The 27,266-nt window shown below is 43.1% G+C and overlaps 1 protein-coding gene across 3 annotated transcripts in view; it reads right to left on the bottom strand.

Annotated features, from left to right (window-relative positions):
- The window catches only part of DZIP1 (DAZ interacting zinc finger protein 1), a 60,554-nt gene that overhangs the window by 25,606 nt on the left and 7,682 nt on the right, over window positions 1-27,266 (bottom strand). For 2 of the 3 annotated variants that reach the window (XM_074387536.1, XM_074387535.1), the window contains exons 6-14: window positions 26,252-26,339; window positions 24,253-24,348; window positions 23,100-23,224; window positions 16,944-17,105; window positions 14,347-14,484; window positions 11,862-11,924; window positions 5,689-5,829; window positions 5,111-5,159; window positions 3,078-3,134 (exon numbers count right to left, since the gene is read on the bottom strand). In XM_074387536.1, the coding sequence (XP_074243637.1) occupies window positions 3,078-3,134; window positions 5,111-5,159; window positions 5,689-5,829; window positions 11,862-11,924; window positions 14,347-14,484; window positions 16,944-17,105; window positions 23,100-23,224; window positions 24,253-24,348; window positions 26,252-26,339 (919 nt within the window). The remainder of the gene's footprint in view (window positions 1-3,077; window positions 3,135-5,110; window positions 5,160-5,688; window positions 5,830-11,861; window positions 11,925-14,346; window positions 14,485-16,943; window positions 17,106-23,099; window positions 23,225-24,252; window positions 24,349-26,251; window positions 26,340-27,266) is intronic. The other variant, XM_010338796.3, reaches the window with a different exon arrangement.

The following is a 27,266-nucleotide window of genomic DNA, read 5'->3' as shown; positions in this document are numbered from 1 at the left end:
AGCTATTATGAATAATGCTGCAATGAACATTCATACACAATAAACCAGTTTTGAAAAGTAATCACTGGGCTGGAAGACATTATGTGAAGGTATTAATTCAGTCACAGCCTGTAGAGAGGGCTTTAGCCAACTTAAGTAAGACTCAATGCTCTTTAATTTAAATTTCTCCAGAAAATTAGATTCCACAGCCTTCTTCCAATATTTGACAATTCTTATCCAAGAGTCCTCTCTGGACTATTTATTGGTCCAGTGTGTTTTCACTAAACAGTATTTGTCTATTAGTTTACCGCTTCTTTGTTATATCAAGACAGACTTTTAATTTGAATCTTACCCTTAAAAATACTGGCCACAAACCTCAGATACTTTGTTGTTTCATTTTGTTTTCTGAGACAGGGTTTCACCCCTGTCGCCCAGGCTGGAGTGCAGTGGCATGATCTCGGCTCACTAAAACCTTTGCCTCCCAGGCTCAAGCGACCCTCCTGCCTCAGCCTCCTGGGTAACTGGGACTACAGGCATGAGGCACCATACCCAGCTAATTTTTATATTTTTAATAGAGATGGGGTTTTACCGTGTTAGCCAGGCTGGTCTCAAAGTGCTGACCTCAGTGATCCACCTGCCTCGGTCTCCCAAAGTGCTGGGATTACAGGCATGAGCCACCATGTCTGGCCATCAGCTACTTCTATAGGTATACATTTTTTGTCTTCACAATGGCTTCTAGTGAAAGTGTTCAATTCCTATTTGCAAATTACTAACAAACTCTGGAAATATTGCCTTCATACCCATTTGCAATTTATGTAATCTAGATCAAGTTTTGGTAAAGTGTAGTCCATGAGACATACCCAGTCCACTGCCTGTTTTTATTGGAACACAGCCAGGCTCCTTCACTTAAATATTGTCTATGGCTGATCTTGCACTACAATAGCAGAGTTGAATAGTTGCAAAACAGATCATCTAGCCTGTGAAGCCTAATGTAAATCACTATCTGGCCTTTTACAGGAAAAAAAAAATACAGCATACTAAGTATTCCTGATTTAGATATTATTCCAGCTTACGGAAACAAAAGATCTGATGCTGCTAAAATTGATCACAATTTGGTCTTTTCCCTAAACTACAGAATTCATTCCCCTTATTATGAAAGAGCAGTAAATCAGTAAATGACTGACTAGTGTCTAAATCACCAAGGGTATAAATGGGTGGAATCAACAGGTTTGACCATATCTGCCTTATATTAGACATCACAATTCTTCAGTTTACTGGGTATGGGTCTGGTTTATTTACTGCATATCTCCTAAGCTGACTTTCACTTTGTGATTTAGATTTTCTGATCTGAAACTTTAAAGTATATGTTTTCTTTTAAGTGATGAGAAATTCCCTGCCATCCTTGGCTTTTAGATCCTTTTTGTATGCTGGGAAGAGAAATGGGATGAGCCAGTGCCTCACTCAGAAGGGACTCCTGTCTATGGGGGTATGGGCCTATTTTTATTTATTATTTTTGGAATTTTCTAGAGACAGTGGCATCACATTTTTTGACCACATTCCCCAGTCAGTAAAAGTTCCCCTAGATATATACATATTTATTTAAATGAATTTTATATGTACTACAATAGAAATATGTACATTTTAAAATAAAAAATGAAAAAATTCTAAGGATGAGATTACTAATATATAAAAATAACCTCTAATAATTTTTTCTCATATTCCAATAGATAATTTTGCATACTCTGTTTGGATAAAACCACTCTAAATTGGATTTTAAAATTTTTTTCTTGCTTGTATATTTGAGTTTGGTCAGCTGCTGAATATTCTTTGTTTATTTGACTTATTTCGTATTTTACCTTTCTGTCCGTCTCTGAAATGTGGTTTTTTCCTTCATCTCATAAGATATAGGTTCAGCATCTCTTCCTCCCTCAACCCGACTCTTGACACTTAAACTCCTCTCCTCTCCTTACTACCTCTCAACTTCCTCAGGCTCAGGAAGCATCGAGAGGCTTCAAGAAGCCTCTGAGGAAGACCGAGCACTTAAAAGCATCAGCATTTTCCAGCCAATAGTGCCAAATTCCAAAACACGCTCAAGAATGTCCTTTAGGGCCAGGCGCGGTGGCTCAAGCCTGTAATCCCAGCACTTTGGGAGGCCGAGGCGGGTGGATCACGAGGTCAAGAGATCGAGACCATCCTGGTCAGCATGGTGAAACCCCGTCTCTACTAAAAATACAAAAAATTAGCTGGGCGTGGTGGCGCATGCCTGTAATCCCAGCTACTCAGGAGGCTGAGGCAGGAGAATTGCCTGAACCCAGGAGGTGGAGGTTGCAGTGAGCCGAGATCGCGCCATTGCACTCCAGCCTGGGTAACAAGAGTGAAACTCCGTCTCAAAAAAAAAAAAAAAAAAAAAAGAATGTCCTTTAGTCACCACACAGTGCTCTCGCAATCCCTGGGCCCATGTACGTGGTCCCGTCCCCCTGTGTTCAACCTCAGCCCATGCTCCTCTCGTGGTCAGATCCACGTGCACGTGGCACGTCTGTCTGCCCTTACTCCTTCCTGAGTGGAAGCAAAACTATTTCAACTATTTAGCTAGTGCTTTTAAACAATCATCTGTCAGTTTCTAAACTGTAAAGATTATGGCCTTTTGGTTTACTGCAGAATCTTGACAGCTCTGGAAGACAGAGCAGATGGCCAGACTAACCACAAGTGGGGACAGACAGGACACCTGTCAAAGCCTGCAGCAGCAAGAGTGTCAGCAGTGTGCCCGTGTGGTGACACCACACACAGTCACACAGTGTGTCACTTGAGAAGTCTACAAGTATAAACTGAAGTGATGCCAAGGAATTTTTGTCACTCCTTTTTAGACAAATTGTGAGATAATAGCTACGGCCAATCAACATCACCACGAAATCATGTGGATAGGTATAGTCTTGGGTTTTAGAACTAGGTGAAAACCAAGAATCAAAATAAATCATTATACGATCTCTAAATACATTGGTTTTCAAAGAAAAGTCCCTAAAAATAATAAGTATAAGTTATGCTTTGGTTTAGTAATTTAAAGATACCTTTAGAGCCCTGCATCTATTATAGGAACTTACTGGGCACAGCTGGAGCAGGTGGCTGAGATTCAAAAGCCTGCCAGGCTAAAGAAGTTCCTGAAATGACAGAAAAATAAATGAACAAAAAAAAATCACAAGCTATGGATTAAATTTTGGTAGCCTTTATCCTTATTTGTGCCCCCATGAAAAACAATAAATGAAGGGTACCGATATATAGCATTTCACCAAGAGAATAAATAGGTGCAACATAAATCCTTTTGAAGCTAAATCTTTCCCAGAATTGCTTTCCAGTCGAATATGTATGATATCTAGTTAATCATGCAAGTATTCCTCCCTACCTGGGCTCTTGTTATTTGAAGAGAAGTTGAGGAGAACCACAGCGCTTTCTTTCCCCAAGTCTTTATCTCAAAACAAGAAGGAGGAAACCCAGCTCATAAACCCCAGTACCACCCCCAGTTGGCATTCCTCAAATAGACAAAGATTCCTCCACAACCTGAGATGTGCGGGAACCAGGACTGGATGGAATCACTGGGAAGGAAGCCAGGCAGAAGTGGGACCCTGAACCCGAGACTCCCAGTCTCCCTTCTGGTCTGGTCTAGCTCCTTATCTTTTGTTTTGTTTTCTTTTGCAATGTCGATGCTTGCCAGGGTCTTGACTGGTTTAGAGAGAGAGAGAGAGAGAGAGAGAGAGAGAGAGAGAGAGAGAGAGTGTGTGTGTGTGTGTGTGTGTGTGTCAGAGAGAGAGAGAGAGAGAGAGAGAGAGAGAGAGAGAGTTCTTGAATGATATGGAAACAGGTGGGCTATCATTGCTGCAGTCAGTATGTTATGCATATTCCCACTAAGCTTAGAACAAACCTGTAACCCCCAAATAGCCACAGTTGAGAATAACGCAACAAGCCTTTATAGCACTTTAGAATAATGAAGTGTTTTTTGGTTTTTGTTTTTTATAGATGTGGGTCTCAGTCTGTCATTCAGGCTAGAGTGCAGTGGTGCAATCGTAGCTCACTGCAGACTTGAATTTCTGGGCTCAAGTGATTCTTTCACCCCAGCCTCCTAAGTAGCTGTGACTAAAGGTGCCTGCCACCATGCACAGCTCATTTTTTATTCTTTATTTTTAGAGATGGCGTACTCACTGTGTTGCCCAGGCTAGTCTCAAGCTCCTGACCTAAAGTGATCTTCCTGCCTTGGCCTCCCAAAGTGCGAGGATTACAAATGTGAGCCACTGTGCCTGGCCTACTAAGAGCTTAATATCAATAACAATGGCTAACTTAATGAGGGCTTCACATGTATATTGTCCCATTGAATCCTCATAACAAGACTATGAAGTAGCTACTATTTGCTATGACTTGAATGTCCCCTCAAAAATGCAAGTTGAAATTTAACTGCCATTGTAACAATGTTACATGGCAACAGTAGCAGGAGTGGGTTGGTTATGGAGAGAGGGCTCCTGATTTAAAGAGGAGTTTGGACCAATCTCTTCTCTCTGTCTCAGGCATTAGCTGGCCAGGCGATGCCCTGCACTGTGGGTTGACCCTCACCAGATGTCAGCACCATGCTCTTGGATTTCCCAGCCTCCAGAAACATTGTCTTTTTATAAATACCAGTCTGTGTTATGATATTATAGCAGAGAAAACAGACGGAGACACTGTTCATATTCCTACTATAAAGCTGAAGAAACTGAGTCAGAGATTCACAAAGCTACGAAGTGCCAGAGATGGGAGTGGAACCCAGTCTGTCAACAGAACCCTGTGCCTTTATATGCCACAACTCTGTTCTACAGTGTATAAATTAAGAGGTAAATGGTTCTCAAGCAGGTATTATGTGCCTAATACTACTCTGATTAAAAAAATGAAACAACCACATGATAGTTTAGATTTTTAAAATTCTTCACCTTTCTGGGTTGTGGTAACAAATCTCTCAAATTAAAATAATAGAGGACAGATCTACCAAATTAATATAGCAAGAAGAATGCCATCTTAGCACACATAAACAAGTGGGGCCCCCATTCTTCTGAAGCCCAGTGCAATTGGGGAGATCCCCCTTGCTGCCAGCACAGGGATCCCGTCCACTTACCTTTGAGTTCACTGACACTGTTTAACGGACTACAGGTACACTCTTTAATCTGCAAAGAAATACAGTCTTCTAGTGATACATTTGAAATTAGATGGGTGCACACGGGGTCATGGACAGATAATGTTGTTAGTAAATTAATCTTTTCACTAAATCCTCCAGCGACATAAGGCATATGGACTTTAAAAGCACAGTGGCAAAAGTTATTACCCCAACCTCATCATCACACAATATGTTCACACAAAACACTTGTCCATATACACCTTGGATCTAACAACAATAACAAAAAAAGGTTTTTAAGTTGCATTTGGATTTGGCTGCTTCTTAAAGTAATTACTGAAAGAAATTCTGATCTACCTTCAAACCAAATTAATTTTGAACTTTATAAATCTTCAACATATTGCTTCTTAATACCTTTAAAAATGTATTTTATTGCACTAAGTTTTACAAGCAATCACAAGGGGGAAAATACTCCATCTTCCTCACCTTATACTACTTACAAATGCTCTATAGCAAAAACACATGTCCTTCTTTACACTGTGTTGCTTAGAAGCCCAGTGCCACACTGCCGCCAGACGTACCTGCTGTCTCTGAGTTAGAATCAGTTCGTTCTGCTCCTGGATTCTCTGCCCTAGCTCTTCTATCCTTTTCTTGTAGAAAACATTGCTTGCATTTAGATCATCTATCTTTGAGGTTCGAAGTTTCTCTATATGTGACATGAGCTGAAAAAAAGTTAAGAAAGGCATTCATCTGTAAGCTGCATGTGCAATACCTTCATTCTGCAGATTTCAAGTATGTGCCCTGCCTGTTTTGCTGGCCTGATGCTATCCATACACATCAAGTAATTGAATAAATATTTGATCATAGCATGTCCTAGCCCTGGTTGCTCTAGGTGCTTCATCTGTATTCCCGAGGCAGCTCATGACCGCAAACAGACAACACTGACTGATTATGGGAGCAGCTGATCCAACTAGAGCACATAACATGAAATAACACATGATGAGCAATGATAAAGGAGTCAGGCTTCTCCTGCAGAGTGGCTCTGATCCTCCATACTAAATTTCTGCTGCAGTCCTGTCCTTCACATACCCACATGGGCCATCCTAGGCCAGAGAGCACATGTTTTTTTTTTTTGAGACGGAGTTTCGCTCTTGTTATCCAGGCTGGAGTGCAATGGCGCGATCTCGGCTCACCGCAACCTCCGCCTCCTGAGTTCAGGCAATTCTCCTGCCTCAGCCTCCCGAGTAGCTGGGATTACAGGCATGCCCCACCATGCCCAGCTGATTTTTTGTATTTTTTAATAGAGACGGGGTTTCACCATGTTGACCAGGATGGTCTCGATCTCTTGACCTTGTGATCCACCCGCCTCGGCCTCCCAAAGTGCTGGGATTACAGGCTTGAGCCACCACGCCCCGCCCAAAGAGCACATCTTAATTTACTTGTTTTTTTTTTTTTTTTTTTTTTTTGAGACAGAGTCTCACTCTGTCACCCAGGCTGGAGTGCAGTGGAATGACCTCGGCTCACTGCCGCCTCTGCCTCCTAGGATCAAGCAATTCTCCTGTCTCAGCCTCCTGAGTAGCTGGGCTTACAGGCACCCACCACCTCATCTGGCTAATTTTTGTATTTTTAGTAGAGACGGGGTTTCACCGTGTTGGCCAGGCTGGTCTCGAACTCCTGACATCAGATGATCTGTACTCATCAAACTCCCAAAGTGTTGGGATTACAGGCGTGAGCCACTGTGCCTGGCCAAATCTTAATTATTTTATATTCCCAGAAACTAGCACAATCCCTGGCCCTCAGCAAGTTCTCAATAAATGTTTACTGAGAAAAAGAAGGGGCATGGTGGGGATTAGAGGGGAAGAGGGAGGAAGGAGAAGAGGAAAAGAAGCAGGGAGGGAAAGAAAGGGAGAGATGCAGAGGGCAGAGGTACAGAGACACACAGATTATATTCATCCTCAGAGATAATGTCAGGGAAGAGCATAGACTGGACAAAAAGAATTCAGGAAGAATTCGTTTTCAATAATTGAAGGAAAGGTGCTTAAAGCAATTTTAGTAGTTATTTAAACAGAGAGGGTTAAAAAAAAGGAGGGGGAGGTCTTGAGGCCAGGCCAGGGATTACATGCCTGTAATCCCAGCACTTTACGATGCCAAGGCAGGCAGATCCCTTGAGGTTAGGAGTTCAAGGCCATGCTGGCCAACATGGCAAAACTCCATCTCTACTAAAAACACAAAAATTAACCAGGTGTGGTGATGGTTGCCTTAATCCCAGCTACTTGGGAGGCTGAGGCAGGAGAATTTTTGAACCCAGGAGGTAGAGGCTGCAGTGAACCAAGATCATGTCATTGCACTCCAGCTTGGGTGACAGAGTGAGACTCGGTCTCAAAAAAAAAAAAAAAAAAAAAAAGGCTTCATAACTGGGGTGAAGGACACTCCAAGTCTAAGGCCTGGAAGTGGTGACCAGGTATGCAGATATGAGTAGGAAGTATCTGTGCCTGAGATGAGCATATCAGGACACCTAGGCCCGCATTTCCTCATTTGCTCGCTTTTAGCAAATTAACACTCACTATGTACTAGATGCAGTTCATTTTGTTGAATCCACACCACATTGTTATGGATACGTGTTTTGGCCCCATTGTACAGATAGGAAAACTCAAGTCTAGAAAGGTAAAGTCACCAGCCCTAACTGAGACAGCCAAAAGGGGGCAGAGCCCAGACTTAAACTTTCACATGCAAGTTTCAAAGTTGGTTCTCTTTTGAGAGCCAAGGAGGGAGAATTGCTGGAGCCCAGGATTTGGAGGTCAGCCTGGGCTACATAGTAAGACACTGTCTCTACAAAAAAGTTTAAAAAATTTGCTAGGTGTGATGGGGTGAGCCTGTAGTCCCAATTCCTCAGGAGGCTGAGGTGGGAGGGTTGCTTGAGTCCAGGAGGTTGGGGCTGCAGTGAGCTATGCTCATGCCACTGCACTCTGACCTGGGCAACAGAGTAAAACCTTATCTTAAAAAAAAAAAAGAAAGGGGGCAGTGTCTTAGCATCCTGCACAGTCTTGCCTCTGAAATGCTCCGTGCTCCTGAGACTGAATAAACACTGGGTTGAACCAATCTAGAAGGATTTTCCGAGTGAAACCTACAAAGAATTTTTCCTATCCTAGTGGATACTAAGAACCTCCCCCAAGGAGGGCATTGTCAAGAGCTTTCCATACATCTTTACAGGTTCCTGGAAAAGTGGCCTCCAAAGCAGTCTGGGAAACATTGAGCTAAAAAACAGAAGGAAAAGCCAGTAAAATTGTCCAGGCTGCCGGACGGAAGTTTAGGATCTTGGCCCTGATCAGCTACATGGGGAGCTCTTCCAGGCCCCAGGAAGAAAGGAAGTGTGGGAAAGTCTGAGAGATGACATCATTTTTAATATAGGGGTTAAGAATGCGTCAGAAAGATACAGGAAAACGTTCACTGAAAGAGGAATGGAGACAGTCTAGGCAAGACGTAGCCAGAAATTATTTTGAAGTTTGCGGCTCATGAGCCCATTTCCTGTGATCCCATTTGAAGCTCTATGCATTTTTCCCTACCGGTCCACATCACCCCATCCTCCCTTCCTTCGTTATGTGACCATTTGACAATCTCCCAAGCTCTCCAGAGTCTTCTGTTGGGTAAAAAGGGCAAGCCATTGCTTATCTGTGACTGCCTCTGAACTCTTACCAATGTTATTTAAAACAAAAAAATGTGCCAAGAATCTAGGTAAAGCAATAGAAAGTTGGCAAATGCAACTTCCCCTAAACAGAGAAATACAATATGTGCATTGTGGGAACAGCAGGCACCAATCATGTGGAATAATTAATAGTTAGGTCTCAGGCAGAGATTACTAAACCTGATTGAATTCACCCCTCTGTTAGGGTTTAAGAGAAAAGAAGGGAGAGGTAAGCAGCTTCTAAACAAGCCAAACCAACAGATGAGGAAGGACTGCAGCCTAGTGGAGGCACAAATCCCCCCACAGACACAGTACGTGAGGCGTGCACCTCACTCAGAACCAGGAAAGGCCTCACCTTCTTCCTCCGTGACAACAGTCAGTCTCTCTCTATCACAACTTGACAAATTGTAAAAACTGCAACTTGCGTTCTATTCCAGCCAAACGGTCACTGAAATTCCCACACCTGCCTGAAACACACTTTAAAGCAGCTAGGATTTTAAAATCCCCCCACTATTAATAAAGAAACCTGAATTCTGTCCCTAAATACCAACACTAGAAAGATGACTTCAAGAATAAGAGTAGGGATTTTAATGATCTAAGAGCAGTGGTTCAAATCATAGATCCCAAACAGAATAGCCTGGGTGGCTTTTAGTTTAGTTTTGTTTTTCCCAAAATCCACAGTCCCAAACTTGCCTACTAAATCATGATCTCAGGGAGTGGAGCTGGCCACATGTACTTTGGAAAAGAGTTTCAGGTAATTCTGAAGTGTATCCCTTCACTTCGTCAGAACATCCGAAGAAAAGATCCTGCATCCTTACAGAAAAGCAAGCACTCGAAGCTGTCACTGCTTGTTTCTCTTCCCGGCTGGGAGCTTGACAGGTGAGTGCCTGGAGCTAGACATGCGAGCCAGTGTGGCATGGCCTGGAGTACACAGGGCCTGCGTTCAAATATCAGTGACCTTGGGCAGGACAGCATCTGTCTAAGCCTCTGTTTCCTCACCTGTAAAATGGGTGACAGCACCTACCTCATAGAACTCTTAGAAGGATTAAGTATATGGCAACTACAAAAATCCACTTATTTCTAAATGTTCCCATGAAACCAGTGGTGTGCTGATTAATCAGCTTTCAAAAAAAAAAAAAAAAAAAAAAAAAACACACCCTGATGAGGAGAAATGTGCACAGCTGAGAGCCAGTATGAGTCAGCTCCAGGACACCAGGACATGAACCGTAAGAACAGGCAGAACTTTCGCTTCCGTGTAACACAGACGGACAAAGGAGCACACTCCTTGCACAGTGGAGCCACCTGTGGTGCAGAGAAACTACTGTCCACTGCTCCTGGGATCCTACATCTTAGCTGCCATAGATAAAATACGCTGGGAGGTGAACGCCATCGTCCTAACTAGTGTCCTCCCTACAGCAGACGGTGCTTAGACCTCCAGACAATTCTGGCAACCCTGCTCTTCTGAAACCTACAATCAGCCTTTCTCCATCTATGAAAACAAGGCTGAATGATGCCCTCGCGAGACATCCAGCTACCTTCCACATTCATTCTGCAAGTGTGTGGTGAGTGCCAACCACATTTCAGGCACATGAGTGGATGCTGGGAAGACAATGGAGAGCTAAATAGATGGAGCCCTTCACTGAGAGGACTGATGGTGTGATTGGAGAGACAGACAATAAACAAGTAAACAAATAAGCAAGTAAACTATTTAAAATAGTGCTCAAGCTCTGGTTGAGATGTGATGGGAATAATAAAGAAAACGGACTACTACTTGGATGGAGTGACATCAGGTGACCAGGGCCCAGAGGCCAGAGGCGGTGGGGTAAGCAGGGTTCTCAGGGGGCCCTCAAGGTTGTACGCCTGGTGTACATGCCCTGTGTGATGCTGTCCCCTCGTCTGAAGAGAACCTATGCTGTGCTTCTGAACCACAGAATATGACAAAGGGGAAGGGACTTTGGAGACGCAATTGCAGTCTCAAATCTTCAGACTTTGAGCTTATGAAAAGGAAGATTATCCTGTGTGAGTCTGCCTTATTCAGGTGAACCCCTTAAAAGAAATTCCAGGCCGGGTACAGTAGCTCATGCTGGCAATCACAGTATTTTGGGAGGTCAAGGGAGGCGGATCACCTGAGGTCAGGAGTTTGAGATCAGCCAGGACAACATGGTGAAACTCTACTAAAAATACAAAAATTAGCCAGGCATGGTAGCAGATGCCTGTAATTCCAGCTACTCAGGAGGCTGAGGCAGGAGAATTATTTGAACCCAGGAAGCAGAGGTTGCAGTGAGCTGAGATGGCATCACTGCACTCCAGCCTGGGCAACAGAGTGAGACTCTGTCTCACCAAAAGAAGAAGAAAGGAGGAAGAGGAGGAGGAGGAAGAGGAGGAGGAGGAGGAGGAGGAGGAGGTGGCGGCGGCAGCGGCTTCATCATGAAGCCATTAAAAGTCATGATTTTGAAAAATACTTTAAAACTTAGGAAAGGTCTATGGTATATTAAGTGAAAAGCACACAAACCTATAAAACATAATTCAAATGTTATAAAACTATATACATATGGGGTTCTCCACTTATAGAAATGCATAGAAAGAAAATTGAAATAAATTAGAAGAAAGTAGTAGCAGTGGTTATCTTTGGTGTTAGAATTATAGGTAATTTTAATTTTGCTACACATTTCTCCCCAAATGTCATTAAGTGGACAAATATCACATTTATAAAAAATAAAAGCAAATATTCCTTTAAAAAATGGTCCACTTTGGCCGGGTGCGGTGGCTCAAGCCTGTAATCCCAGCACTTTGGAAGGCTGAGGCGGGCGGATCACGAGGTCAAGAGATGGAGACCATCCTGGCCAACACGGTGAAACCCCATCTCTACTAAAAATACAAAAATTAGCTGGGCGTGGTGGTGTGCGCCTGTAGTCCCAGCTACTCGGGAGGCTGAGGCAGGAAAATTGCTTGAAGCCGGGAGGCGGAGGTTGCAGTGAGCCGAGATTGTGTCACTGCACTCCAGCCTGGCACCTGGCGACAGAGTGAGACTCTGTCTCAAAAAAAACAAAAAATGGGCCACTTTAGACTTACCCGACCCTTCTCTTTCTTGTGTTCTTGATGAATAGCTTGAACTCGTGCTGTCCACTTGCTTTCCTACAAAAGAGTTAAACAGTAATTTATGTGCAACTGTAACAATGAGATCTATGCAATATGGAAGCTTTCTTTCTAGTGAGTACCTGTGAAACCCAACTATCTATCTAGTACAATTTTAGCTGGTGATAGTTTGGCTCTCTATCCCCATTCAAATCTCATGTGTTGGAGGAGGGGCCTAGTAGGAGATGATTGAATCATGATAGTGAGTGAGTTCTCACAAAATCTGGTTGTTTAAAGGTATTTAGCCTTTCCCCCTTCGCTCTCTCTTTCTCTCCTGCTCCACCATTGTAAGACGTGCTTGCTTCCCCTTCTCCCTTCCACCATGATTGTAAGTTTCCTGAGGCCTCTCCAGCCATGCCTCCTGTACAGCCTGTGGAACTGTGAGTCAATTAAGCCTCTTTTCTTTATGAATTACCCAGTCTTAGGTAGTTCTTTATAGCAGTGTGAGAACAGACTAATACAGCTGGTATTTTTTAAGGACATATATACAGTCAAAAATGCTTAAATACATTTGCGTCTGGTTTTAATCTTATACTATAAGGCAGGAGGAGGAGGAGGAGGAGGAGGAGGGGTCAGCAAACATTTTCTGGTAAGAAGCTAGTAGTAAATATCATAGGCTCTGGGGGGGCCAGATAACTTGGTTACAACACAACACAATACAGCTGTGTCATCCCACAACTGCACTGGGACAACCCATGGATAAGATGTAAGTGAACTAGCACGCATAAAATGTTACTGAGACATAGCCAGTAACACTTTATTTACAAAAGTAGGTACTAGTTTGCCAACCTAAGAGGACAAAAGGAAACACCAGGGTTTCTGAAGCCATGGGTTCTGAAATGACAACACAACTCACAGGACAGAAACAGAAGAAATTTAGATGGGAACTTAGGATTTTATAACCACGTCCTTCAGCTCATAAGCGACAAGCTGTGGTCTCCAGCCTGCTGGAAGCAACTGTCAACAGTTCAGTTCAGGACACAGCTCCTGGTCTCCTACCTTATACCAGGCACCTCACTGCGCAGCCACTGGCAGGTTAAGAGGATGAAGAGACAGGTTCTGCTCTGCACTGGAGGCAAGGGGATGCAACCCAATATAATGTGCGTGATCAGGTCCCACTTAGGGACTACAGAAATGCTGTAGCCTAGAGGCTCAGGAGAACTTTCTGAAAGAGGTGCTTGCCCCGCTAGCTGAATATTAAAGAATGAGTAAAAGACAGGTCCTGGAAACTAGGGGCTGCAGGACAGGCAGGAAAGCAGCCAGAACTGAGGAAGAAGACAGAAGGCCACGTTCTCGGAGGCATGGGCTACTGGGCCACTGGAGTGTCAGGAAAGCAAAGAACAGAGGGAGATGGTCCAGAGTCCAGAATCTGAAGCACTCTGTGTGCTGGTGGGAAGTTCAGAATAAGGGACACTGAAGGACTTAAGACAGGACGGGGACACAGTCAGCCTGATGGCAGTGGAGCAGGTAGATTTGGGTTGAGGAGGCAAGACGTGAGCATTGAAACAAGAAGCAGTGGTCCCTATTTCCAAAGTCCACTTACCTTTTTAAGAATGGCCCAGGCGTTTACCAAAAAATCCTGAATTTGTAAGCTCTGAGCTCTATTTGCTTCCTGGTTTTAAAAAACTGTTCCCCTAAACCCCTGTGACCAAAATAGCCATGGTGAAGATTGTGCTGATTACAGAGGTTCACTTCCAAATGGAAGTGATTATGTTTGATAAGTGTAAGAGATCATCAGTTGGCCAGTTAGCAGTGTGTGTGTGTGTGTGTGTGTGTGTGTGTGTGTGTGTGTGTATTTTTTTTTTCTTTTTTAATTAAAAAAAAATTTTTTGGAGACAGAGTTTTGCTTTTGTTGCCCAGGCTGGAGTGTAATGGCACGATCTTGGCTCACTGCAACCTCCGCCTCCCGGGTTCAAGCAATTCTCCTGCCTCAGCCTTCCGAGTAGCTGGGATTAGAGGTGCACGCCACCACTCCCAGCTAACTGGGCCAAGGTGGGTGGATCACTTGAGGTCAGGAGTTCTAGACCAGCCAGGCCAACATGGTGAAACTTTGTTTCTGCTAAAAATACAGTTAGCAGTATATTTAAGCTCTAAAATAAAATCTGGTGCTTCAATATGCCCTTCTACGGGTTTTGAAATTGAGAGCTACATCTAAAAGATGAAAAATCAATAGTGAGGTTATACTAACCAATTCAAATTGATTTTATGGAGGGAAGAAACTGTTGTGTATGCTATTCGCCAACAGCAAGCATGTAACAAACACCTCTTAGGGCTTAGGCATGTAGGAGACAAAGAAAAGACATAGTCACCTTCATGGTTACTGAACAAGACAAACACTTTTTCTGCACATGACACTTACTGTACATTACTTCACTAAGAAAAAGGAAGACATCCATGGCAGCTGCCACCCGCTTGCACATACCTGACTATCAAGGAGCTGCATGACATTCTGGAAATCCTGGGGATATGGAGAACGGTCTTCTTTAAACTCGTGTGCATCTTTTAATGTGCCTATGTTGGACTTGATTTGCATATTGGACTTCTGGATTTCCGACAGTTGCTGTAAGATAAAATTCAAGCTTAGTACTACAGAGTACTACAGTTGGACTTTTTAAGACTGAAACAGAAAATACAATCAGGGAGCACGGAGGTGTTTAAAGTCTGACTGCCCTCTTGAATGCTCCTGGTGCTTCTCCCACTTCTGCTTCTCTGTGGTTTTACTGGTTTGTTTCTACTGCTTGCTGATCTTCCCATCAGAATGCATACAGGGTGAAAAAAGGGGAGGGAAAATCTGACTTTCTAATCTTAAACGAGTCTTTTTAAAATATTTTTGAGACAGAGTTTTCATTCTGTCGCCCAGGCCAGAGTGCAGTGACGTGATCATGGCTCACTGCAGCCTCAACCCTTTGGGTTCGAGCCATCCTTCCACCTCAGCCTCCCCGGTAGCTGGGACTACAGGCATGCACCACCACACCCGGCTAATTTTTTGTAGAGACAGGGTTTTGCCATGTTGCCCAAGCTGGTCTCAAACTCCTGGGCTCATGTAGCAACCTGCCTACGTCGGCCTCCCAAAGTGCTGGGATTACAGTCGTGAGCCACCAGGTCCAGCAGGGTGTTGCAGTTTTTGATGGGCACTTAATAGGTGCCAGAAACAGAAGAAATAAATGCACCCAGTTCTTAAGCTAGTTTAGTGAGAGGCTAACACTATCCAGGGACCACATCAGTAAATCCATTAGGGACACAACGTTTTAATTTTACCCTTTTCTTTTGATGTTACTCCCAATGTTACTCATGGCAAAAACTCTCAGAAAACCACAGAAGGTAACATTTTAATTTCAAAAACAAAAGGATGGGAGAGTGCACTTCTCCATGCCTCAGTGTAGGTTGCTTATAGTGACTTCATTTCAGAAAGGAGAGCAGGGAAAGGAGGAAGAAAGAGAAAATCTTCAGTGGAGAAACCTGACAAACACCATCTCAGCCAGGTAGCCAAGGTCAATAGCAACAGTTATAAATCACGCGCAAGGTCTCAGACAAAACATTCAGCTCTACACCTCCTGCACAGAAATGCCATAGACATAGAGTAAATTACCAAACATGGCTGTGTTTCTATAAAACTTGACTCATGACACCGAAATGTGAACTTTAATGACATTTTTCTGTCACAAATTAGTGACTTTTTTCCCAACATTTTAAAAATGTGAAAACTGGCTGAGCATAGTGGCTCACACCTGTAATTCCAACACTTTGGGAGGCGCAAGTGGGAGGAACACTTGAGGCCAGGAGTTCGAGACCATCCTTGCCAATATGGTGAAAGTGGCTCTACTAAAAATACAAAAATTAGCCAGGTGTGGTGGCACGTGCCTATAACCCCAGCTACTCTGGCTGAGGCATGAGAATCACTTGAACCCAGGAGGCAGAGGTTGCAGTTAGCCAAGATCATGCCACTGCACTCCAGACTGGGAGGAGACAGCTGGATTCTGTCTCAAAAAAAAAAAAAAAAAAAAGTAAAACTAGTCTTAGGTCACAGGCCAATCAAAAACAGGTGGTATGCTGGACTTGGTTCATGGCTGTAGTTCGCCAACCCCCACATTGGAGTTTAAAGAGTTTTAGGAAAGACTTCCCGTGAATTCCAAAAGTATTTCTCTATTTTCCTGTGAATTCCAAAAGTATTTCTCTATTTCTCTATTTTAAAACTTATTGGCCCCTAGAGGGAGCTCAAGGACCTTCACTCCGCTCCCTTTCTTTCTTCCTTTTCCCAAAGAAGACTCAGATCAAATCTAACCAGGAAGCTTAGAATTCTCAGCAGGGAGGCAGGAGAATTGCCTGAACCCAGGAGGCGGAGGTTGCGGTGAGCCGAGATCGTGCCATTGCACTCCAGCCTGGGTAACAAGAGCGAAACTCCGTCTCAAAAAAAAAAAAAAAAAAAAAAAAAAGAATTCTCAGCAGGAGGACACCGATTGATTGGCTGCTTTCTAAAGAGGCAGCTCAGGTATCATCTATGCATGAAGCCAGGGTAATAAGGACCAGGGCTGTTCCTATAGCGGAGACAGGGGCTCATTTAGCTATAAATTGCTTGCTTTGGAGACCACAACCAGGCCTGGGTTGAGGAGGGGGCCTGGCAAAGGTTCTTACTCAGTCTTTCTGAGTGCTTCCTTCCCCCCACCCCCCACCCCCACAACACACACACACAGGACAGTGGAAAGTTCCAAAACTCAGGGAGGGGTTTTCAGTTCAAGGCTAACCTAACCAGATAGAAAAGAGGGACCTGATTCATAGAAGAGGGTCTTCTATATCTCACCGTGAGTGTTCTGCACTGGAGTTTAAGGCCAAAGCTCCCATTCTCAGCAAAACATCTCTGACTTGCTCTGTCTCCTCTATGCCTCCCTGAAGACTCTCAGGAAGAAGAATGTCTGCACAGGGTACCGTAAAGTAACTCCTGGATCCCCTGGCCTTAATGCCATCCTAACACCACCTCTCAAGGCAATCAATACCATAAGAACGTCTAGGTTTAATACTTACGTATTCTAATGCTGAATTCTTCGAAGTTAATTCTTTAAATTGCTTCATAAACATCTCCTTGACTTTTTCCATTTCATCAACTAGTTTCTCTTTTTCTTCTTCTTTCCACCTATCAAATAACTTCAAAAAGTCTTCCTCTTTTGTTTTCTGCATTTCATATTCCTGAAATTATTTTAATACACAGGTTTAAAAGTTCTGATCTGAAGAAAATAAGCAATATTTAAAATAAAAGTTCATAGCATCACTTCAAAAATGTTAGCTAGTATTGCTAATTTCAATCAGGCTTGTAATAAATATTTCCTATCGCCGGGCGCGGTGGCTCAAGCCTGTAATCCCAGCACTTTGGGAGGCTGAGGCGGGTGGATCACGAGGTCGAGAGATCGAGACCATCCTGGTCAACATGGTGAAACCCCGTCTCTACTAAAAGTGCAAAAAATTAGTTGGGCACGGTGGCGCGCGCCTGTAATCCCAGCTACTCAGGAGGCTGAGGCAGGAGAATTGCCTGAGCCCAGGAGGCGGAGGTTGCGGTGAGCCGAGATCGCGCCATTGCACTCCAGCCTGGGTAACAAGGGCGAAACTCCGTCTCAAAAAATAAATAAATAAATAAATAAATAAATAAATAAATAAATAAATATTTCCTATCATGGCAAGTCTGTATACAATGGTTTTTCTAAAGGCAGCACACAGAATCCTCTTGTCCTTATATCCCTTAAAATACCAATGCAGAGGCCCAAGGCCTTCGGCTTTTTGTGTTCTGTGAACTTGTATAAAAGTCATGCCATAATAGAGAAAATGTAAATATACTTTAAAGAAAACATATATTGAACAATAAAAGAAAATTTCTTGGCACCATAACAATGTGGGTAGCGTAGCTCCATCCCACCCCCCAAAAATACAAATTCAGATTTATAGGAGCTAGAGTCAAGGTCAGCACTTGATTTCTCAATGATCTTCAGGGTTTTTAAAATCTAAATTGAGAGCTTGAACAACGCTATAAGCCAACTAGCCCTAACAAACATATACAGAATTCTGTACCCAACAATGGCAGAATATGCATTCTTCTTAAATTCACATGGAATATTCATGAGGAGGACCTGTTTTTAGTCCATAAAGTGTTTCTCAGATTTAAAATGACTAAAATCATGATCACAATAGAGTGAAGCCAGAAATCAGTAACAGAAGGGAACTGGAAAATTAGCAAATACGTGGAAATTAAACAACATACTCTTAAACAACCAGTGGGTTAAAGAAAAACTCCCTAGAGAAATTGGAAGATACTGTGAGGTTAATGAAAATGAAAACACAGCATGCCAAAATGCATGAGATGCAGCCAAATCAGTGCTTGGAAAGAAATTTATAGCTGTAAGAGCCTACATTTAAAAAGAAGAAAGGGCCAGGTATGGTGCCTCATGCCTATTATTCCAACACTTTGGAAGGCCACAGTAAGGGAATCGCTTGACCTCAGGAGTTTGAGACCATCCCGGGAAACACTATGAGACCTCATCTCTAACACAAATTAAAAAACAAAATTAGCCAGGCATGGTGGTATGTGTCTGTAATCCCAGCTGCTGAGGAGGCTAAGGTGGGAGGACCACCTGGACCTGGGAGGTCAAAGCTGCAGTGAGCTGTAAGTGTGCCACTGCACTCCAGCCTGGACAACAAAGAGAGATTCTATTTCCAAAAAACAAATAAAAAAGAAGAAGAAAAAGTTAAGTAAATAACCTAGCTAGAAAAAAATGAGCAAACCAAACTCAAAGGCAGCAGAAAGAAAAAAAATAATGAAAATTAGAGCAAAGCTAAAGCAAAGAATAGGAAAGCAACAGAGAGAATAAATGAAGCCCAAAATTTGGTTCTTTGCAAAGATCAACAAAACTGACAAACTTTTAGCTACCCTGACTAAGAAGTGAAAGTGAGGACGTGACTACCAATCTTAGAGAAATTAAAAAGATTAAAAGGAGATGTAATGAACAATCGTACACCAATAAATTAGATAAGCTAGCTGAATGGACAAATTCCTAGAAACACACAAATTACCAGACTGACCCAAGACAAAGGAAATTTCAATAGACTTTCAATAAATAAAGAGAGAGAGTTAGTAATCAAAACCTCCTAAAAAGGAAAAGTCCAAGAAAAGATGAGATGGCTTTACTAGTGAATTCTACCAACTATTTAAAGAAAATAACATAGAATCCACAAGAAACTGTTAAAGTAATAAATTCAGCAAAGTTTCAGAGTATAAAACAAAAAACAGTTGTATTTCTATATACCAGCAACGAACAATCCAAAAAAGAAATTAAGAAAACAATTCCATTTATAATAGCATCCCAAAGAATAAAATACCTAGAAATAAATATAACCCTAAAAGGTGAAAGACCTGTACACTGAAAATTGTCCAACTTTGTTATAAAAATTAAAGAACACCTAAATAAATGGAAAGATATCCCATGAACATGGACTGGTAGATTTAATATAATAAAAGTGGCAACACTCTCCTAAGCAATCAAGAGCTTCAATATAATCCCATTCCAATAACCTTCTTTGCAGAAATGGAAAAGCCAGTCCTCAAATTTATATGGAACTATAAGAGGCCACAAATAACCAAAACAATATTAAAAAAGAAAAACAAAGTTGGACAATGAACACTTATCAATTTAAATTAGACATACAGAATAATGGAATGGAATTGAGAATCCAGAGATAAACCCAAACATCTATGATCAACTGATTTGTAACAATGGTGCTAAGAACATTCAATAGAAAAAGAATAGTCTCTTCAATAATTGGTGCTGGGACAACTGGATAAACCACATGCAAAAGTATAAAGTTGGACCTCCTCTCAATCTATATGTAAAAATTAACTCAAAATGGATCAATGCCCTAAATATAAGAGCTAAAGTAATGAAACCGTTAGCATATATAAAGAACCCATACAGCTCAACAAGAAAAAGGCAAACAACCCAATTAAAAAATGGGCAAAGGACTTGAATAGACATTTCTCCAAATAAGATATATATGAATGGAAAATAAGCATGAAGAGATGTTCAATATCATTGGTTGTTAGGGAAATACGAATCAAAACCTGATGAGATACCACTTCCCACCCACCCAATAGGATGGCTTTAATTAAGAAAACAGAAAAGTATAATAAGTGTTGGTGAGGATGTGGAGAAATATGAACATTACTGGTGAAAATGTAACATGGTACAGCTACTGTGAAAGACAGTTTGGTGGTTCCTGAGAAAGTTAGACATAAAATTACCATGTAACCCAGCAATTCCACTCCTAAGTATATAATCAAGAAAAATGAAAACATATGTCCACATAGAAACTGCCACATGAATGCTTATAGTAGCATTATTCATTATAGCCAAAAGGTGAAAATGAACCAAATGTCCATCAATGGATGACTGGATAAACAAATTGCATATACATACATACAAACAATGGACTATTATTCAGCAAGACAAAATGAAGTACTGATACATGTTACAACTTAGATGAACCTCAAGAACATTATGCTTAGTGAAAAAATCCAGACACAAAGGTCACACAATCCTTTTTTGGTATTTGGGTTTTTTTGGAGATAGGGTCTCATTCTGTAGCCAACTGGAGTGCAGTTGTGAACACAGCTCACTGCAGCCTTGACCTCCTGGACTCAAGCCATCTTACTCCTTCCTCAACCTCCTGAGTAGCTGGACCACAAGTACATGCCACCACCCTTAGCTAATTTTTAAATTTTTTGTAGAGACAGCATCTCACCATGTTTCGCAGACTGATCTAGAACTCCTGGGCTCGAGCAATCCTCCCATCTTGCCCTCCCAAAATACTGGGATAACAGTTGTGAGCCACCACACCTGGTTTGCATATTTTTTTAATGAAATATACAGAATAGGAAAATGTGTAGACATAAAAACATTCGTGGTTACCACGGGATAACTGTAGCAGGAGTGATTATTTAATGGGTACAGGTTATTTTTCTGGGGTTTTGAAAATTTTGAAACTAGAGAGATGGTGGCTGCACCTCACTGTGAATACACTAAATGCTACTGAACTGCACACTGTAAAATGGTCAGTTATCTAAAGGAGATATTGGTACACCATTGTTCATTCACAGCAGCACCAGTCATAACAGTTAAGAAGTGGACGCAACCCAAGTGTGCAACAACAGACGAATGAATAAGCAAAATGTGGTATATATACATATACCATGAACTATTATTCAGCCTGAAAAAGGAAGGAAATTCTGACACACGCTACAACACAGATAAACTTGAGGATGTTATGCTGAGTAACATAAGCCAATGATGACAAAAAGGTAAATACTCTTATGATTTCATTTACATGAGGTATCTAGAGCAGGCAAAATCATAGGGATGAAAAGTGGCTGGAAGGAGGTGGGAGTAGAGCACTGTTATTTAATGGGTAGAGTTTCAGTTTTTCAGTATAAAAATGTTCTGGAGATTGGCTGCATAACAATGTGAATATACTCATCACTACTGAAATGTAAACTTAAAATGGTTAAAAGGATACTATGTTATATGTACACTACCACAATTTAAAAAGAGTGAGTGAGAGCGAGCCCATGTGGAAGACAGAGGGCTCTATCAATTATTCTGTGAAATGATTGCTGTTTCTCCTAGAAAGTCACCATCGTGTCCCCATGGGAGAAACAAGGAAGAGCTGAGCACACTGTCACTCCAACAGTGACAAGGAAAGAAATGCTCTTTGGTGGCCTTACTCCTCCATTAAGTATATCAAGGTCAACCCTCTGTTGGATCAACTGTGGCATATGTGGTACCCACGGTGTACCCACAGGGACCCACGGAAGTCAGAGCCCAATGCATCATGGCCCTGTTTCCCCTTGGGCCCTCCATCACCCCAGTTATCTGTGAATGAGTCATTACAAGCACCCAACGGGCTGACACATGGGTCACACAGATGAGAAAAAAGAAAAAAGGAAACAGATTAGAAGTATGAAGGGGACTCAACCCACTATTGGTGGCTTTGAATATGGATGAAGAGGGCCAGGAGCCCAAGAGTATGGGCAGCCTCACAGGAAATAATGAGCAGCCCTCCCTCAATGAACAGCTTGGAAGAAAGTGTAGAACTCTGGCCTACTCCTGCCAGGAACTGAACTCTGCCAACAACCAAGTAAGCAGGAAATACTCTGTTCTATGGCCTCTACCAAGGCACATGGTCCTCCTGACAATTTGACTGTAGCCCAGTGAGATGTGAGAAGTGTCAGATTTATTTTAACCAAATTTTAGAAAGTTAATTGTGTCTTACATGAATTCCACCTCAATTTTCTAAAAGGCTTTCAAAAAATAGAGAACGAGGCTGGGCATGGTGGCTCATGCCTGTAATCCCAGCACTTTGGGAGATCGAGGCGGGTAGATCATGAGGTCAGGAGTTTGAAACCAGCCTGACCAACATGGTGAAACCTTGTCTCTACTAAAAATACAAAAATTAGCTGGTCACGGTGGCACTTTGCTATAATCCCAGCTACTTGGGAGGCTGAAGCAGAAGAATTGCTTGAACCAAGACCCAGGAGGTGGAGGATGCGGTGAGCTGAAGTCATGCCACTGCACTCCAGCCTGGGCTACAGAGCGATACTCCATTTCAAAAAGAGAGAGAGAGAGAGAGAGAGAGAGAGAGAGAGAACTGTATTTCCAGTGATGTGCTTTGTAGTAAGATACTAAAGAGTAGATTGGCAATAAGAAATACAATCATCTTGTCAAGTTCTACAGACTCTTTTTTTTTTTTTTTTTTGTGACGGAGTTTCGCCCTTGTTACCCAGGCTGGAGTGCAATGGCGCGATCTCGGCTCACCGCAACCTCCGCCTCCTGGGCTCAGGCAATTCTCCTGCCTCAGCCTCCTGAGTAGCTGGGATTACAGGCACGTGCCACCATGCCCAGCTAATTTTTTGCACTTTTAGTAGAGACGGGGTTTCACCATGTTGACCAGGATGGTCTCGATCTCTCGACCTCGTGATCCACCCGCCTCGGCCTCCCAAAGTGCTGGGATTACAGGCTTGAGCCACCGCGCCCGGCCAAGTTCTACAGACTCTTAAGTGTCCTCTGTTTATTAGAGTCCATGGCATAATTGAATTACATACAGTTAATTGTAATTAAAACACCACAGAATTCTGCCTTGTACCTTGGAGAATCTAGCTGCGCTGGCATGGTGTGCAGCCTCTAGCTCAGACCTGGTGAGTTGCAGCTCTTCCTTCAATACGACAATCTCACTCCGGAGCTTCTCAATCTGTGCGTTTTTCTGAGACTCTGTTGGAACAGAAAATTGTGTTAAAACACCATCTCTTATGAAACATACCTGGAAACTTATGGGGTACAGTCCTATTGATAAGACAAAGGAAACTGCTCTCTTACTTGGGATACGATTACTTGTTTCATGCCACATGAACAAATTTTTGCTCTGTGGAATTTATTTGGAGCCCTCTGTATTTTGGGGCATTGAATTATTTTTAGCAGATTCTTTCAGGGAGCAGTAATGGTAACAAGGGATAATACAGGGTGCTTTGACCCAGTAGCACTCTGGACTTAGAGGTGCCTGTCTCAATCAGAGAAGGCAAGCAATGGCTTCCTCTGCAGGAAACACCATACTGAAGTCTCTGGTTGCCATTCTTCAGGCTCCCACCGAACTCTCCTGAGGACTCCGTCAGTGCTAATACAAGCAGAGGGCTGGGGGTGCATTCAAAATGCAAACTTGGGCCATAGCCTATCAACTGGGGTAGAAGTGAGGTACTGAAAAGTTGTAAAAGGAAGCAACAAGTGAAGGGAAGAATACTTATGTACATGTACTTACATGCAGGTAGATGTACACATGACTGAATGGATGTACATGTGTCTGTGAGTGTAGACATGAAAGGTATGGAAACCAAAGTAGAAAGTCAGAATCTCAAAGATGACCTGAAGAAATAATACTCGTTTCAGAGTCTGAAACCCTCTCTGAAACGAGTATAAGTTAGAAAAAGATACTGAAACAGAAGAGAAAGAAGGTCAGTTTCACGCTAAAGAATGGTAGATTAATTAAAATAGTTCATCTTTCCAATATACTGCTAAGTTGTATCAATGGTCCAAGACTTATTAATGAGATTATTATGCTGTTAAGTTTGTTTCTACAAAGCTTAGCTATTTCCTAAATAATCTAGTTAACTAAAATGGGCAGAAATGGAAACAGCCTGGCCCAAAATGGAGGGAAATGCAGGTAATTGAGTAAATAAGCCAAGCACACACGTCTAGATACTGAGAACATTTAAGATCAGAATGAGGTCAGGCACAGTGGCTCACACCTGTAATCCCAGCTCTTTGAGAGGCCAAAGCAGATGGATTAGTTGAGGTCAGGAGTTCGAGACCAGCCTGGGTAACATAGCAAAACCCCGTCTCTACTAAAAAAAAAAAAAAAAAAAAAAAAAAAAAAAACACAAAAATTAGCCAGGCATGGTGGTGGGCACCTGTAGGCCCAACTACTTGAGAGGCTGAGGCAAGAGAATCACTTGAACCCAGGAGGTGGAGGTTGCAGTGAACTAAGATGATACCACTGCACTCCCACCCATCTCAAAAGAAGTGAAAGATCAGAATGAGAATTTCTGTGGGTTAGTGTGGCAATCTGCGGGAAGCTTTGATCTGCCCATGGAGAAAGAGGCTTTACATTCTTTGCTTTTGAGAACACTTCAATGGTAGGAAACCTGGCTCCTTGGTAACACTCAGAGTCCCCTCCCCTCTCTTGCGTCTTCATTTTGCATACCATCTATATTGTTGGTGGTACACACCCAAACGTATCTTAGTATCTCCCACATCAAATGAAACAAAAATTGCCCCTCGGTCTCACATTTCTGTCCAGATGAAGCCTCATGTCTCTGCTCTCCTTCCCAGTAAGCATTATTGAAACCAATATCTGGATACAGTAGGACCACTCCCTCACGATTCTCAGCTCAGCTAAATCAGACTTTTGTCCCCACCTGTCTACTGAAGCTGTCACCTACAACTGTCTTGACAACAGCAGTCCATTCTCAGTCTTCATCTTACTCTGTACCTCAGGAGTATTCTATTTGACTGACCACTGCCTCCTCTGTGAAATACTTTTCCCTTGCTTTCCATGACAACATACTCCCCAAGTTTCCCTCCAGCCTTGAGAAAGCCTATTCCTCACTCTCTGCTGATGCCCTTTCTAAGCTCCTTGCATTGGGAAGACCTTGGGGCTGGCCTCACCCCATTCTCTTCTCTATCTAGGTGACCTCAGCCAGACCAACTCTACTCCAGTGATTCCCAGATTTAAATCTCCAGCCTGGGTCTCTACCTCAAACTACAGCCCTCCAGTAACCCCACTGCCTGCAGGTCCATTGCACGTGTGATGTAAATGCACCTATGGCAAGCACAAACTCTCATACCTCTTCCTCCTGCAAACTACCCTGCGACCCAGGCCCTCCATCACAGAAAACATCACATCATTCACCCAAACATGGAGGACAGAAACTCAGGGTCGTCTGTAGGTCCTGGGTCCACAACATATCCGTTGCATCTTCACCTGCCCACCTGCCTGGGGACAAAGCTGGTCTAGGCCCCTGTCTGTCTCACCTGGGCTGCGATTGCAGCCTTCTCCCTCACTCATCCACTGCTTCCACTGTCACCCCAACAGTCTAGTCTCCATCCGCAGCTAGAAGGGCCATGCTAAGGTGCAAGTTAGATCAGGCCCCTCTCCTAACTAAATTCCTCCAGTGTCTCCCTGTTATGCATATAAAAATGTACACATTCCAGTCCATGCCTTCACAACCTCCCTTGATCAGGCCCCCAGTGCTCCAGCCTCCCCGCACACCATCACCTCGACCATTCTATTCCATTCCACCAGGCCTGCTTTTTCACAAACACAACATCCCGGCACACCTCATGCCCTTTACAGTCAGTGTTCCCTTGGACTGCAACACACTTTTCCCAGACTTTCACCCCACCTGGTGTCACTCTCTACCCCATTGTCCTGGGCTATGATCTTCATCATATTTGCCACCATTTGAAAAGAATTACTCATTTATCTGTTTAAATGTGTCTCCTGAAGCCCCCTTAGAATGCAAGACTCGAGAGAGAGAGCGGGGCTTCTCCGTTCTGCTTGTGGCTGTATCCCCAGCACGTAGTGCACTGTATGCAACTCCCGAGGGCTCCATGTTTACTTACTGAATTGACAGGGACCGTGATGCTTCTCTTAAAAGGATTGGGAAATATACTGGACCATGTCTCATTGCCAAAAGAAAAAGGGGGCAGAAAGAAAAGACCTTTGAAACAGAGCTCGTTACTTACCAAAACGAGAATTTTCTTCAGTGTGGCGGCGTTGAATGTGACTTTGTAGGAAAGCTTGGTTCATAAAGGCCTTGTCACAAAAATGGCACTGAAAAAAAGAGAGCAGCAAATCCAAGTGTCTGTAACAAGTGTCATCCCAGTTAATTGCAATTATAATTCAGGTACCTGGTCGGACATGGTGGCTCACACCTATAATCCCAGCACTTCTGGGAGGCTGAGGCAGGCAGATCACCTGAGGTCAGGTGTTCACGATCAGCCTGGCCAACACGGTGAAACTCCACCTCTACAGAAAAATACAAAAATTCGCCTGGTATAGTGGTGTACACCAGTTGTCCCAGCTACTAAGGAGACCGAGGCAGGAGAATCACTTGAACCTGGGAGGTGGAGGCTGTAGTGAGCTGAGATTGTGCCACTGTACTCCAGCCTGGGGAACAGAGCAAGACTCCACCTCAAAAAAAAAAAAAAAAAAAAATCAGGCCTCCCTGAAAGACTGGCAAAAGATACTGAAAGCATGACTAAAAAGAGAGACATGAGACCAGGCCAGGCACGGTGGCTCATGCCTATAATCCCAGCACTTAGGAGGCCAAAAGCGGTGGGGTGGGGAGGGGGTCACTTCAGCCAGGAGTTCAAGACCAGCCTGGGCAACATGGCCAGAGCTCATCTCTACAAAAAGCGACGATATAAGTAAATAAATAAAAATAAAACCAGGACATTCCTCCCAAACTGAACACAAGGCAGTGAAAACCATCTATTGACAGTTAAAGGAGCCCTTCTGGTGCTTTCTGGAGCCCCTGTCACTGCTCTTGTTAGACTGGCAGCTCCCATTCTCTCAACAACAACCTGCCAGTGCCACTCCAGCCACACCAGCCTTTTTCCTGTCCCGCAGGCCCACCAGTCCCAGAGTCTTTGCATCACTGTTGCCCCTGCCTGATCTTCTCCAGACCTTGCTCCCATGGCTGGCACCTTCCTGACATCCAAGATGTCATTCATCCAGCATCTTCCACACTGGTGATGA

Source organism: Saimiri boliviensis, chromosome 16 (genome assembly GCF_048565385.1).
Source record: "Saimiri boliviensis isolate mSaiBol1 chromosome 16, mSaiBol1.pri, whole genome shotgun sequence".
Lineage (NCBI taxonomy): Eukaryota > Metazoa > Chordata > Mammalia > Primates > Cebidae > Saimiri > Saimiri boliviensis.
This window is presented reverse-complemented; position numbering and strand designations above follow the sequence as displayed.